This window comes from Drosophila tropicalis, unplaced genomic scaffold (genome assembly GCF_018151085.1).
Source record: "Drosophila tropicalis isolate 14030-0801.00 unplaced genomic scaffold, ASM1815108v1 contig_1187, whole genome shotgun sequence".
Classification (NCBI taxonomy): domain Eukaryota; kingdom Metazoa; phylum Arthropoda; class Insecta; order Diptera; family Drosophilidae; genus Drosophila; species Drosophila tropicalis.
The window spans coordinates 3,300,710-3,315,893 of NW_027172559.1; the positions used below are offsets into that span (position 1 = coordinate 3,300,710).

Consider the following 15,184-nt stretch of genomic DNA (forward strand, 5'->3'; position numbering starts at 1 on the left):
ACTAGTCTGCATACCAAATTTGATGTCGGTAGCTGTCATAGTTTTTAAGAAAATCAGTTTTATGTAAATTCCGGGGGCGGAAGGGGGCGTGGCAAAAAGTTTAAACAATTAGTTTCTGCGCGCCAACTAAACGAGTATATAAACCAAATTTGATGTGTCTAGCTGTTATACTTTTTAAGAAAAACAGTTTTGTGTGATTCCTGGGGGCGTAAGGGGGCGTGGCAAAAAGTTTGAACAGTTAATTTCTGCGCACTAACTAATCGGGTATAGAAACTAAATTTGATGTCTCTAGCTGTCATACTTTTTAAGAAAAACAGCTTTATGTGATTCCTGGGGGCGTAAGGGGGCGTGGCCGAAATTCCAATTAACTCTGAACATGTGCATACTACACGAGTATACATACCAAATTTGGTGGCTCTAGCTCTTATAGTCTCCGAGATCTGCGTGTTCATACGGACGGACGGACGGACGGACAGACGGACATGGCTAGATCGACTCGGCTATTCATCCTGATCAAGAATATATATACTTTATAGGGTCGGAGAAGCTTCCTTCTGCCTGTTACATACATTTTGGCGACTTTAATATACCATTTCACCCTATGGGTGTATGGTATAAAAATCCATAAAACTGTGGATGTATTGAATGTATTCCTATTCCTATCCTAAACAGAAATAGTCCTTATTACATAGCTACAAATTTAATAGAACTCAAAAGTGACGAAATTTTGACTTACTTTTTGTATTAAAACTTTAATTCATCGTTTTTACGGGTGTTACGTAAATTCTATGTAAGTGATTGGCACCCTGTATTAGAAATTCATATTAGATTTCAAAACTAATGTGTTTTACGAATTTAGATTAATATTTTATTCTTCGAAACATTAACGTCTAAACTAATATATCCACTCCATGAAAATTTCAATCTTCTGTCACCGACTTTTAGTGCTGTGACCATTGTATAGTCTTGAGGTCAATGCCCTCTTGAACCATTTCCCATAGTGGTGACATTTCGCGTAATCGTTCCACATGCTTTATACACTTGTCAGCCGTATAGTCCACCTCTTCGATGGTCGTAAAGCGTCCGATGCCGAATCGAATTGAGCTGTGGGCTAAATCTTCATCGGTACCAATGGCCCGCAGGACATACGAAGGCTCCAAAGATGCTGAAGTGCAGGCCGAACCGCTGCTTAGAGCGACATCCTTAAGAGCCATTAGCAAGGACTCACCCTCCACATAAGCAAAAGATAGATTCAGACAGCCATTGTAAGTGCTTTCGGGATCTCCGTTGCGGATAACGTGCGGCAAGGCTGCGGTAATTCTTTCCAGAAGGCGATTAGATAAGAAGTCCACCCATTTCTTGTCGTAATCCATTTCTTGCTGAGCCAATTCGGCAGCTGCTCCCAGGCCAACAACGAGGGGAGCCGGCACAGTGCCACTCCGAAGACCACGCTCCTGGCCGCCACCGCTCTGAATGGGCTCCAACCGTACACGTGGGCGTCGACGTACATACAGAGCACCCACACCCTTGGGACCGTAGAGCTTGTGTCCCGATATGGACATCAGATCAATGTTCATGGAATTTACATCCACGGGCACTTTGCCCACTGCCTGGGCGGCATCTGTGTGGAAAAATACTTTTCGAGAACGACAAAGTTGACCAATCTCTTGGATGGGCTGCTTTACACCAATTTCATTGTTCACTGTCATAATCGAGACCAAAGATGTGTCTGGTGTTAGAGCTGACTCCAATTGCTTAAGATCAATTAAACCATTTGCCTGCACTGGCAAATAAGTCACGCGGAAGCCTTCATTCTCCAGAGCACGGCAAGAGTCCAAGACACATTTGTGTTCCGTCTGGGTGGTGATGACATGCTTCTTTTTGGTTCCATAGAAACGGGCCACTCCCTTGCAGGATATATTGTTCGATTCAGTGGCTCCCGATGTGAATATAATCTCTTTGGGGTCCGCTCCAATCAGACGAGCCACCTGTTCACGTGCCTTCTCCACAGCCTGCTCTGTCTCCCAGCCATAAGCGTGAGTCCGAGAGTGTGGATTACCATAGTAATTGGTCAGATAAGGCAACATGGCATCTAGGACACGTGGATCCAGCGGAGTGGTAGCCTGAGCATCCAAATATAGTGGACGTCCCTCTGTCTGTTCATTCTTGATGTTGAAACGTACTTGACGCTCACGAAATTCTATAAATCATAGCAAAGTTAACGACAGATAGTATGAATCTTATGATATCTGACAGTGATAGGAGAGACTTTTTGGTGCCTCAATCTTGTTTTTGTTGTTATCACTTACCTTTGGATGTGGCGGCCAATTTTGGTGCCGCAGCTGAGGATGAATTGTGTCTTAAAAACGTCCGCACCAGGTGCGACTGTTGGCGGCAAAAAAGCACCTTCTGCATTTTTGTTTGCGGAAGTGGATTTCACAATCTTTTATATTATATACTTTTGCACTTTTTTTACCATTGCTCGCAGACAGTGCTCTTTAACAATGCTGTTGATTGCGGTGTTGTTAAACGTGAAGTGAAAGTTATCGGCAATCGATTGTTTTTATCGAGCTTGAAAAGCGCCCATACTTCATCCATTTGAACTGCCAGACACTTGGCATATACTTCAGCATGACAAAATTGTTTTATCTTAAACTTTTTCGTTAAACATTGTTAAGCTTGAATGAATAAATCGAAAAATTCAGAAATTGTTTCTGTTAACTGATCGCCTTTTTGATCGTCATAAATTGGCACCAATGCAAAGTCTAAAGATGGAATGACAAATTGAAAACCGTATTTACACCGGGTAAAGGCGTAACGGCTAATGAATAGTTAGTTCCGTTTCTTTAAGATATTCCGTAAAACCTTATTAGTTGTTATGGGACACATTGAAATGGTATATAATAAGCATACAAAATTATGTCGTGATTGGAATACTGCTCCTGATCTTGGACGATTTGTTGCAGGAATTTATTCAGAAGTTTTGTATCCTTAGCTGAAGTAATAAATGTTTCAATCATAATAGTTTTCACTGACGAACTGAGTATAGCTCTTGTAGGATAAAGCTTCAAAAAACAAAGAATTCTATTGCAAAATATCAAAGTTGTTGATGTTTTCAAGGAACGATTATTGTTAATTAAACTTATTTAATTAATTTATTTGATTTCATCCAGCAGCATATAATATTTACTCTCTTGGTCACCGCTCAAGTAAAAAGTTTTGGATAATTATTTTCAAAAAGACTTCATGAAGGAATTTAATTTGAAATATTTGCAATTAATTTTATTTTGGCTTTTTTAGCTCCAGCTTTAAAGATTATCCCATTAAAGTGGTGAACACATTTACCTGAACCTCACATACAATCAATTAAATATTTAAAATAGAACTCAAATCAATAAATAAAAGTTGGTGTGCGTTTTACTTCGACCAATTTAATACTTTACAAAGTTTGAATTTAGCAAATGAAATTAAAAATAAACAAATTTTACTTTTTTCTTCAATAATTTGATCTTTTTTGTGTAAATGTGTATTGTATGTACATAAAGGCATAAAATATCATTATATAAGTATGTGTATATATATTGCAAAAATACATATATGTATAGATTGTTTTTGTATATATATATATATATACATATATATATATGTATGTATAATTAGAATAATTACATCTTGAACACCTAAAAATCGTTCGTCCATATTTGTTTTTGTTTCAGCTTGCTTTTTGATTACAACTTAAATACTAAATTATGTTAGATTATAACAAGTGGGAGGTGTCGAATAGGGTTTAACTGTGATCTGATCTGCTGCTATATATGTATGTATATAGATCTGTTCAATTGGTGTGACATTGTTCGTTGAGGAGAATCTTAGATTTTGCTTTAAAATACATTTCAATACAGACTAAAAACACACAAAAAAAAAGGGAGGTGAAGGTGGCGGGGATGTATAAAATTGGTAAAAACATTCCTTCTTTACAGTAATAAAAGTGATGGATTAAAACGTATAAATATAGGTATATAAGGCCAACAAAAAAATCGTAAAAACATTTGCATTACAACTAATATATATATATATCATCTGTATCTGTATCTTTGTTGTGGTCTTTGGACCTTGTCAAAGCCATTGATCTGTGACCAGCACAACGCTCTGCTCTTGTGCTATAGCCGCCAGCTCTTTGAGCCATTCATCGAGCAGAACCGCACAGAGGGCCAAGTCCCTGGATCGCTCTGTGCCACTGGTATTGGCTATAATACCCATCGATGAGCCCACCGAGTCAAGTGATACGGGTTCGGAATTAAAGCTACCTGTTGGTGGACCACCACCATCGAGCCCTCCATGCAAAGTGCTCGATGAATTTGTTGTATTATTGGAGTGGGCGGATAGGGTTTGGGTAGAGCCACCTATGCTAAAACTACTGTTGGAACCACTGCCGCCGCCACCGCTGCCAGCTGTGGTTGATATGGTCGATGAAGTTGTGCGTAGCTGTGCAGTTCCTGATCCTGTCGCATGGGGCTGGGTACTGAGACTTGTCTCACATGTTGTAACAGCGGAGGTGGAGGAATTCAAATGGGTTTGATTGCTCGATTGATTGTTATTGCCCATTATTGTAGTTGCAGCCCCTAGAAAGTTAATATGCAAATTGTATCAGGTTATTGTGTATATAAAAAAATGAATTGCAAATTGTTAAAAAACAATAACAACATTACCAACATCAACATTATGGATTAGTGGGTAGAAAAGCAAAACAAAAGCAACTTATATACAAAACGCTCTAGAGGAAAAATAGGAAAACTACAATACAGATTTATCCAGACCATTTTCAAAAAATATTTTTTTGGGTTTACTTTAGTTTTTTTTTTTTTTTTAATTAACAGTTTTAATTTAAGCGTGACATATTTACCGGTGAAGAATGCGTAAATTTGTGATAAGCCAGATGAAGCTAATATTGATTGTTGAATATTTCGTTTCAATATAAATAAATGAGAGAAAAAAATAAAACAGAAATAAGTTTATATATTATAAGCAAACACGAAAGACCTGAAGACATTTTACATTTGAAAAAGAATCGTGTATTATTTAAGTGAAGTGTGTTAAGTCCAGTGTTATTTTAATATTAGTCGCTTTAAATTCCTAAGGATTGTTAAGCATCCGTTTCGTGGCCCCCAGTTAAACGACTTCTCTAAGATGTAAAGGGGAGGGGTTTGCAATGACAATTAACTTTAGATATATATCCTATATTAAGTATTCCTCCTTATCTGAGTTTCGTTTTACTTAAGGATTAACATTAGAGGTTTAGGATAGTTTAAAACTTTATCTTAGACCTTCTTTAGTGACGCCATAAAAAAAAATCATATTATTGTGAATATTGAATGAATGAAGATTTAATGTAGAAAAGTTATTCGGTGCCTAAAAAATGAATAAACATTTGAAAAAAATGGGAGTATTTAAATATTGCAATATTTTACTTCAATTTGAGAGCTTTTAAACATAGTTTAGCAAAAAAAAAAATGGTTAAAGGAATGGTTGAATTAAAATCTCGTTTTAAGAACAATTTACATTTTGAGTTGTTTTTAGTAGATAAAAGCTTAGAACTGATGGACTATTTGAGTCACATTAAATCTTGAAAGTCTATTTATTCATATTAATAAATGAAGCCCACCCAAACCAAGCAGTAATTTGTGTAAGTGTGTGCGGGTAAGTGATTTTCTGGGTGTGTTTATGTGCATGTGTGTGTATATGTGTGTGATAGGACCCAAAACCAAAACTCTTTTCCAAACCATCCAACGCAGCTTTGCCTTTGTTTTTCATTGGTTTATTTTTGTTTTCTTTCTTTGGTGTTGGGAAAGAAAGAAAAAGTGCAGCAAAATTGTTGATGAAAAATGATTGAAAACTTCGCTCACCTGGTGTTGGAGCTATTGCCGGGGCTGGGACAGTGGATTTGCGGCTGAACATGCTGGTGATTGATTTGCTAATGCTTCTCCTGCTATTGTTACTTCGCTTGAACGGGTCGTAGGCACTGAAGGGTGTCGCCTGTACAGGTGTAGCAGCCGATAGAGTCGCATAAGCAGAACGCTGTTGAACTCCTGCTCCCGTTTGTTGTTGCGTTGGTAGCGGCTGGAGATGATGTGAATGCTGAAGCGATTGCTGCTGATGTAGCGGAGAATTCTCATTACCCTTGCGGGCATTAACCAAACGGAACTCCCGATCGATCAGTGAAGACCGTGCCACATCGATTATCTCAAGTGAATCTTCAGTTACTGGCAACTCAGCATCGATTTGCTGTTTCAGGATTCGCAAAACCTGGTGAAACGATGGTGTATCCGATGTAATGACTATATCCGAACGCAGCAGCAAAGAGTGTATCAATGGCAAGGGATACCAGGCCAGGCGTGTGATTAGGCCCGTTAAATGGAGATTAACATACAGTGAATTGCTGGTAAAGGTTTGTAATTTGCCCCAAATGGCATTAAGAAAGGGACCTAAAAAACGAAAAGCAAACAATTAGATGAAAGTGGAGTAGAGTGAAGTGTGGTAAACTTACCTAAGCTTACGGTGCCCTGTGCGAACAAATCTTCGGAGAAATCCAAATCAGTTAGCAGCAATTCATTACGCGTATTATGTGAAATACGCCAGGACTCACGTCGCCCGCTGCTGTTAATCAGACTGTTGCTGATATTATGTCCATCCACATCCAATTCACTAATGGTAACATCATGGGCAGGATGTTCACCCACAACCGCCGAACCTGTGCCATTGCCACTACTAGCACTGGCATCTTCATCGGTTGGTCGCCACTTAAAGGATTCATAGCCACTGGATTCGCCAATCGATTGTAGGCTATCCAATTGTTTCTCACCCGCTTCGCTGGCAACTGCGCCACCAAGTCCTATTCCATCCCCACCGAATTCAATAAAGAATTGTTTGGCTAATTCCAAGGCATGATTATGCAAACGATTTTGTGCGTGCCCCTGCCGTGGCCACTTTTGATATCGATAGCTATTCGCCCACTTGAGGCAATCCCGCTGACATTGAGCTATCCTCCAATGAGCCTCAAAGAGATATGCTTGCAGATTGGCATACAAACTGTCCCCCGTGTGGAGGCCATAATAATTCCAATTTGCTCCAATTGTTTTACTCATTACCGGCGATGGTAAGCTCGGTAATGACAACTCATTCGGCAGCGAAGCCTCCTGTTGATGGTCGTTGACACTCTTTGGCCTGGCCAAATCTCTGGCTCGTTTCATCACATCGGGTGTGAGTTCCAAAAAGAACTCTGTACTATTTAAATATGGATCGATTTTGTTAATCTTGTGGCGATGCGAAATGGGGACATGCTTTCCCGGCAACATATATTTCAGCATTAATTCCAGCATCAGATCCTCACAGTGCAGGCCGAGAAGTGTGTCAAACAAGGCCATGGTGACCATGCATAGGTTTCCATCCGGTGAATTAAGACGCTCGACCAAAGCATCCAGTATACGTTCACCATCAAACTTTTCCGTATCCAGCAGAAATTTGACAAAGGCCCGAAGTAGTCCCGGCTCGGTAATGGAACGCAATATCAAATCCAAGTACGACATGGCCGAAATTTGTGAATCGATGTTCGTCTGAAAATGTTTGCCCTTCAGTGTCTGCGAAAAGTGCGAGCGCAAAAAGTTGTTTCGAGATTTCGAGGTGTGTGTGTGTGTTTGGTTAGAACTACGGGACAGGTTAAAGAAATAGAAGACACATGGAGACAGAGACAACAGAGAGAGAGAGTGATAGATAGCGAAAGCATCTTTTAAGTTAGATCATATATATACCAAGACAGTAAAGGATCTTCAGAGGAGGAAATAAAGGAAGTTTACTTTCTCCCTCTACAACTGCTAAAATTTCAATATCCGGATTTAACACTCCTAAAATGACAGATTCCACTCTTAAATCGAAGATTATTCATTTTTTTAAGATTAAGTAATTCTACAAGAGATTAACACCTTTTTTATACCATACACCCATAGGGTGAAATGGTATATTAAAGTCGCCAAAATGTATGTAACAGGCAGAAGGAAGCTTCTCCGACCCTATAAAGTATATATATTCTTGATCAGGATGAATAGCCGAGTCGATCTAGCCATGTCCGTCTGTCCGTCCGTCCGTCCGTCCGTCCGTCCGTCCGTATGAACACGCAGATCTCGGAGACTATAAGAGCTAGAGCCACCAAATTTGGTATGTATACTCGTGTAGTATGCACATGTTCAGAGTTAATTGGAATTTCGGCCACGCCCCCTTACGCCCCCAGGAATCACATAAAGCTGTTTTTCTTAAAAAGTATGACAGCTAGAGACATCAAATTTAGTTTCTATACCCGATTAGTTAGTGCGCAGAAATTAACTGTTCAAACTTTTTGCCACGCCCCCTTACGCCCCCAGGAATCACACAAAACTGTTTTTCTTAAAAAGTATAACAGCTAGACACATCAAATTTGGTTTATATACTCGTTTAGTTGGCGCGCAGAAACTAATTGTTTAAACTTTTTGCCACGCCCCCTTCCGCCCCCGGAATTTACATAAAACTGATTTTCTTAAAAACTATGACAGCTACCGACATCAAATTTGGTATGCAGACTAGTTTAATAGACGCGCAGAAACTGGCTATTTAAAAATTTTGCCACGCCCACTTCCGCCCCCGCAAATCAAACAAAACTGATTTTATCAAAAACAAACAAAGCTAAAGTCACCAAATTTAGTATGTATACTGGCTTAGTATTCGCGCAGAGTATATATATTTTCATATTTTGCCACGCCCACTTCCGCCTCCATAATTAAGAAAAAACCGATTTTATCCTGTAGTTTTTTGACTATCGCATTCAAATTCGGCAGACTAATTAATCTTATCTATTTCTACAAAACTACCAAATTTTATTGAAATCGGACTAGAAACATGCAAAATATGCGTATGAACGTATTTTACTACGCGGTCCACAAGGCCAGAATTGGCCGTTGGCTAGTAGCGGCGCTAGAGTGCTCGTGTGATCGTAGAGTGAGCGAGATAGCACATACTATGAAACATGTAAAAACAATTTAATAGACATACATATGTACATTTGGTTTTCGAAATTTAAAAAAATTTGTTTCACCTGGTGTATGGTATACCCGAGTCGACGAGTCGACTTACTTGCTTCATTTTTAACTAAAGTTTTTAGGATTCTCTAAATTGCACAGTTATTTAAAATAATAAAAACTGTCCATTTATTTTCATTTTTAAATTTAACAAGCATCAATTTAACAAAGAATCGAAATATAGAAATCGATATGAACGTCAAGGTGAGAAACTAATTTATTTTATTAATTGGAATCTCTCGTTTAAAGTAACCAAAATATTGTATATGGAAATTGCCGATTTTTTGTTTGACATAACAAAAAACCAAATACTTTTGGTAAATCTAATCAGTTTTGTTTGGTATATATATGTACATATGATCTTAGGACAGAGATAGAGTACAAGAACAAGAAGGCACAATGATGTGACTTTAAATATTATTTTTTTTTGCAACCAACACCACAGAAATGCATCGAAGACAATTTTTTACGTGATAGACAAAAAACGCAAAACTCACCTGGAGTATGGCCGGACCCAAAACTGGAACAATGAATCCCTGATACATAAAGTCCAGCAATTGCTGTTTGATCATCTCATGGGCCACTTGGACGACGGCATTGCAAAACTCCAAGGCGTTCATAAAAAGATTAAGTTCGGGAATTTCGGTGACATCGTCTGGGGTGATGCGATGCCAATCGATGGAGTTGATCTCAATGCTATTGGGCAGACGAGAGTAGAGGCCACCCAATCCAGTGACCAGCAGGGGGCATATCGATGAGTATTGGGCAATGTAGGTGCCAATGTTGGAATTCTTTTGAGAAAGTGCCATGCATAGCAGCAAAGCATCGCGAGCCTGATGACCGATGCTGCCCTCACGATGAACATATGGTATAAGCAGGGAGAATATGATGAAGCTGCAGGAATAAATGGAAATTTATGATATAAACTAGAAAAGATAAGCTAGATGAATTAAACACTCACTTGGTGGTGGTGCCACTTTTTGGCGGTGGCACATTACCATTTTGTATCTGCTCTTGCACTTGTGTTTGGGCGGAGAAGAAAAACAGATCGAGAAGATGAACATTCTGCATCAGGACCACACACAGTTGATTAAGCAAAATAACCAAGCGTTTCTCCAAATCAGGCGGAAATATCTCGCCCTGACTGGAAGCCAGAATTTTAAGCAATGGACGCAGGAATGGTTCGTGACACAGCAACTGATGACGCGAATGACTCACTAGCAGTTCGTATAGCTTCAGTTGTTCTAATCTCACAGCATTGGCATAACGCCCCGTTGTGGCGGCCCATTCGTAAAGCTTGTCCAGCAGATTCTCACTCAACAAATATTCCAGGCATGGTGCTGTTGGAGGAGCATTGCTATCGGCCAGGCTAATCTTATTGCAATTATGCAATTCCACTAGCAACAAAGTGACCATGTAGTCCAAATGTGATACAACACCAAGAACATCATCATGGGTCGGAGCGGGAGCCGATGAATGTTGTATGATGTCATAGGCCTGCTGCCAGTGCTTGCAGAAGCTATCGTAACAGGCTCGGGGATCACAATCCGTGGCAGCATCTATGGGGCGTATGCCATTGCCGGAACTGGTTGTCCGGGTAAGACTCTGACGAAGAGGGCTGGAACGTAGCCAGCTCATTGTTGCTTCTCCTAATGGGTGTTGATAAGATGATTGGAGGAAGAGTTTTTGTCGATTGGTGCTTGGCGGGACTCACGGTTATCACAATAATTTTTTGTGCTTTTTAATTGTTTTGCCTCCGAGTATTTTCAAATAGAATTATATTTAGAAGCTGAAATATACATAAAATAGATAAGCAAATTGCACTCCATTCTCTCACTTCATCATTGTTTGTCTCTCTCTTTTACTCTTCCGCTCTGGCTGGCTTCCTCTCATTTCTCTCTTTGTCGCTCGCATTGATGACACAGTTTACAATTACATATTTGGTTATGTGTTTGTTGTTGCTGCTGCTACTTGGCTTTGCTTTGCTTGCTCACACTCACCTGCTGCTGTTTATGAGTTTATATTTGTTCTTGTTCCTCCCACTCCCACTCCCACTCATTATTATGCTGGTTATAGTTGCTATCGCTGTTGTATTAGGTTTTGGTTCTTTGGAATTGACAACATTTGCAGGTTTCTTCTTTTTTTTTTTTTGGCACTTAGGCAATTAAATTAATTTTGCTTTTTCGACCTTGGCAATTTGATAATCAAACTCTTTTCCAATTTCTATCGCTGCTTCTAAACATTCCACAGCTGGTCCGGGGTTTACCTCGCCATTTTAATAGAGTTTTTGGCATATATTTAACACGCAATTTAATATAAATGTAAACTTTAACAATTTTTTTTTTGCAATGGAAATAAATAGAAAGTACATAGAGTTGCCAGGTTGTTGCTCTTCGAAACTAATTAGGGTGACCAGACTTGCATCGATAAACGATTGCACGAACGGTCTATCTAAAATACTAAATAAGTCGTCCTCATTGCCGCCTGATTCGTTTTTTAAAAAAAGGATCTTCATATATAATTTAAAAGCATGATTTTCTAAAAATTTTGGAACACTTCTTTAATATAAGTCCAGCCGGCTGTATAGGTACTGTAATAAGTTAAAATGAGAAAACTTTATTAGTCTTGTTCCTGTAGTGCATGCTGAATACTGTAGAAAATTTTGTTTTATACATATGTATATGTATGTATGCATGTATTTTATGTAATCTTCAAACTAATGCGATTTCAGATTTCTTAAAAAGTTATGTTTCGAATTCCCACACTTTATAATTCTATAGACTACCACAGGATCATATGGTAAATCATTATTTAAAACTAACTTATCAATGGAAATACTTCAATGTTGTGTTTGCTTAGGTAATTTTATTATCGATAATATTAGTTAAACTTACATTTTTATAGCATAAAAATTACAAAGTCAATTTATATAAACGGAATATTATAAAAATAACAAATAATATGCACACCAAACATCTGGTGAGCACAGCAGGTAAATTGTATATGTATATATCCTTTATATACATATATATGCTTGGATATATGTTGAATTGATTTTTAGATAACAAAGAAAAGAAAAACTGAATTGAAATTTAAACTTTTTTTTTGAGTTTTGGGGTTTTTGTTTACAATCGTTTAACGTTTTTTTTTTTTTTTTTTTTTTTTTGGAATTTGTTAATACCATTAACCAAGTTCGAGTTGCACAATTTAAAAATTCTTTGTATGATTGGGCTAACAAATAACATAGCTAAATAAAATTTATCTAAATATTTATGATAATAATATGTTTTTAGTGTATTTGTTGTTGTTGATAATGTGGTTGGTGTGTTGGAAGAGTTGAAAGATGTACGTTGGTCTCTGTGTAAAGCAACAGCAACAACTCACATAGGAAACATCGACTGACTGAGACTATTATTGCGGGAGCTCGGTCGCTCGATGGTCATGGACTGCTGGGGGACTTGACTATCCGTGCTGATACCCAAACCGGCATAGATTTCCTTCATTACAAACAAAATGGTGTCCTCCGATCCCCTGCACAGATGAGAAGATATATTAAGCTTACGAGTTCGATCATGACATCTAATTTACTCACCAATAGCAAACATGGCTACTCAAAGCGAATATATACTCATTGATGAGTTCCAAAGGAGCCTCCTGTAGCACATAATCGACACGCTTTGAGTCATTTAGCTTGCCCAGGGGAAAGTCGAGCTCGATGAATTCTGGATCTGAGGCCGTTGTGGAGTCAGAGTCGGTGCGTTGTCGCGCCCGTGTCGATGTGGTAGCCACTGAAGATTCATCCACATCTTCTAATTGTTTTTGTGGATACAATGCGGTGGAACTATGATTCACTTCTTTTTCAAGTGTCTCTTCCGCCTCCTTTTTCACTTTGGTGACAGTGGCCAAGAAATTTACACTATCTAGAGTCGTTTTAAATGTGTCCATGAATCTCTGCTTGATGTCGGCACCCACTCGGGTCATAGTCTCTTTGAGCTCTAGGTGCATACGTTTACGTCCCTTGTGATGGGGTATAAGAACGGGTCGAATGCCATTCATGTCGGGATTAACTAAAGCCTCAATACGATAGGCGACCGGATCGAAGGGATGGAATATATTGTAAAAACCAGGGCAAGTTGGTAGACGGAAGTCCAGACCCAATTTATCAATTCCCCGTATGGTGACAAACATGCCAATTGGTGATCCCAGGGCAAAGAATTTCTTTGGATGGAAAATGAGCTGAGGGTAATTAATGACAGGTTGCCCAGTGCCAGCCGGTCCCATGGTGTAGCTGACTTGCTTTGGCAACAAATCATTTGATGGAAGTTGAACTTGTTTACTCGCCTCTTTACGTGGTAGTTGATCCGGATTCTCCTAGTTTAAAAATTAAAATTCATATAGATTTTACTTTAAATGAAATGAAATTTTTTACCCATTACCAACCTTATTTTCTTCTTCACTTTCCTTCAGAGGCTCCTGATGGCAGAGCATATCGAAAAGAATCAATGAGCCCAAACTGTGACCGGCTAGTGAGACGCCACCATTGAATTCCGGATGTCTTGATCTATACTTCAGATATACATCGTTAAGGGCATCGGCCACAGTATTCATGATCTTCTGACAATACTTCGGACTGGTATAGAATAAAACATCCAAAAGTGTGTCATTGGTGAAGTTGCGCAAACGTGGTATTGACTCCAAGGTTATTGATTTCAATTTCTCATCAATGCCGAGTTCTTCGGAATGGAGATGACTATGCCAAGATATGGGCAAAACTTCAACACGACCAACTAGGCCCATATCTGTTGAGTTTTTATAATGCGACTGCACCAAATTCTGGGCAATGTTCCGGAAATCATCCACTGCAAATGGCAAACAATAAAAAACAATTATTTCTGCTCCGCTTACGATTTTGATTTTGATTTCGACTTACCGACTTCCTCTACTGAGCGCATTTTCAAATCACATGCCGATCCTATGCCATGAACCATGAATAGTAAATGATCGACACGTTGCGATTCACCCTGTGCAATGGTAAAGTCATCAAGATCTCGTTTCACCACACGCGGACGCATGGTATTCTGTGTGCTAGCGCCCCACGAGTCGGCATTCTGTTGAGGCAAGAAATGCACTATAACTGTCGGACCATGGAAGACGACTTGTTCGCCACCGGTAAGCATTATCTTTTGACGCCATTCTCCTGTTTCAGCTGCTTGCCTATATTCGGTTTCTAGCAAAGCAGCAATATCTTCGGTATAGGGTATATACTTTGAATCGGAACCCTTAAAGAACCAAGAGCAACGACGCACTTCAACGCCTTTGCCCTCCCAGAAGACGGGAGTTTTGATGCGTTCTTTAATATTGACATCGTAGCGACCGCCCTCGACGGGCACTATCAGAGTGGAGTCATCTAAAAAAATGAAAAATGAGAAATTGCCATAGAAATGGAAAAATAATTTACTTACCATTATTTAAACTGGTCTCTAAGAGTGCTGAATCATAGTGACTGAATGGTAACCATACAAATTTTGTGTCCACATTTCGTTTATAGAACCAATGGAATACAACGGGTGAATAAATCTGAAAGAAAACTAAATTTGAGTACTCCGATTCAACTAATGTTCACACTAAACTCACTATGGCAACTGGTGGACAGAGTGGTGGTTGTCCAGCATTCTTCTCGGTGGCCATTCTGAGTTCTTTTAAAACCTCTTCCGGTAAATCGGCGTGATGTAATTGTAGCAAATCCTCGCCTGATTGATCTGTTGCAATGGATGGACGTTGGGCAATTGATAATTCAGAGCAAGCTGATGAGGGAGGCTCTACCAGATTCGATATTGGTGTCTGGGAACGTTCTTGTAATTGCTTGACAGCCAAGCCACTGTGTACAATATCGTATTTCAGCTCACCGGGACCAGCTGGCTGGTCCTGCGGGGGAGGATTATTGAAAAAGTTCTGAATGCGTTGATCCTCGTTGACAGCTGCGGCAGTGGGGACTTGATCAAAGAAGTTGGCCGAATCGACCGATGCGGCGGCAGCTACTGAAGGTGGTGCTTCTGTTGAATTGGCTTCAGCGGAATTACCAA

General features: G+C 39.3%; 3 protein-coding genes across 7 annotated transcripts in view; all 3 read right to left on the reverse strand.

Annotated features, from left to right (window-relative positions):
• Positions 1–845: 845 nt before the first annotated feature.
• Positions 846–2,515, reverse strand: Nfs1 (Nfs1 cysteine desulfurase). Its single transcript, XM_068288032.1, has 2 exons — positions 2,310–2,515; positions 846–2,200 (listed from the first exon to the last, which is right to left on the reverse strand). Exons 1-2 carry the CDS (start codon positions 2,413–2,415, stop codon positions 942–944), a joined length of 1,365 nt encoding a protein of 454 aa, XP_068144133.1. The 5' UTR covers positions 2,416–2,515; the 3' UTR covers positions 846–941.
• An 896-nt stretch (positions 2,516–3,411) lies between these two features.
• On the reverse strand, positions 3,412–11,491 carry LOC137575368 (FHIP family protein GK23746). 5 transcript variants are annotated; one of them, XM_068287929.1, is made up of 8 exons: positions 11,102–11,488; positions 10,816–10,890; positions 10,063–10,750; positions 9,599–9,995; positions 6,545–7,634; positions 5,904–6,482; positions 4,904–4,942; positions 3,412–4,622 (listed from the first exon to the last, which is right to left on the reverse strand). In XM_068287929.1, exons 3-8 carry the CDS (start codon positions 10,737–10,739, stop codon positions 4,117–4,119), a joined length of 3,288 nt encoding a protein of 1,095 aa, XP_068144030.1. In that variant the 5' UTR covers positions 10,740–10,750; positions 10,816–10,890; positions 11,102–11,488; the 3' UTR covers positions 3,412–4,116. The 5 variants fall into 5 exon arrangements, with proteins under 5 accessions (XP_068144030.1, XP_068144036.1, XP_068144021.1 ...); XM_068287935.1 differs by having other exon boundaries at positions 6,545–7,610; positions 10,063–10,890; positions 11,102–11,487; XM_068287920.1 differs by having other exon boundaries at positions 10,063–10,890; positions 11,102–11,487.
• Positions 11,492–11,946: 455 nt separating this feature from the next.
• The window catches only part of PAPLA1 (Phosphatidic Acid Phospholipase A1), a 28,732-nt gene continuing 25,494 nt past the window's right edge, over positions 11,947–15,184 (reverse strand). The window contains 6 exon segments of the mRNA XM_068288103.1: positions 11,947–12,632; positions 12,694–13,472; positions 13,542–13,960; positions 14,032–14,508; positions 14,564–14,678; positions 14,736–15,183. Coding sequence (XP_068144204.1) covers positions 12,482–12,632; positions 12,694–13,472; positions 13,542–13,960; positions 14,032–14,508; positions 14,564–14,678; positions 14,736–15,183 — 2,389 coding nt within the window. The 3' untranslated portion in view covers positions 11,947–12,481.

Excerpts from the sequence above, each read along its gene's own strand:
- Nfs1 (XM_068288032.1), bottom strand. The coding sequence starts at position 2,415 with ATGCAGAAGGTGCTTTTTTGCCGCCAACAGTCGCACCTGGTGCGGACG. Across the intron at positions 2,201-2,309 it reads ATTGGCCGCCACATCCAAAG|AATTTCGTGAGCGTCAAGTA; the intron begins GTAAGTGATAAC and ends TATGATTTATAG.
- LOC137575368 (XM_068287929.1), bottom strand. The coding sequence starts at position 10,739 with ATGAGCTGGCTACGTTCCAGCCCTCTTCGTCAGAGTCTTACCCGGACA. Across the intron at positions 7,635-9,598 it reads TGGGTCCGGCCATACTCCAG|ACACTGAAGGGCAAACATTT; the intron begins GTGAGTTTTGCG and ends CACTTTTCGCAG. Across the intron at positions 4,943-5,903 it reads GGCAATAGCTCCAACACCAG|CTTCATCTGGCTTATCACAA; the intron begins GTGAGCGAAGTT and ends AATCAATATTAG.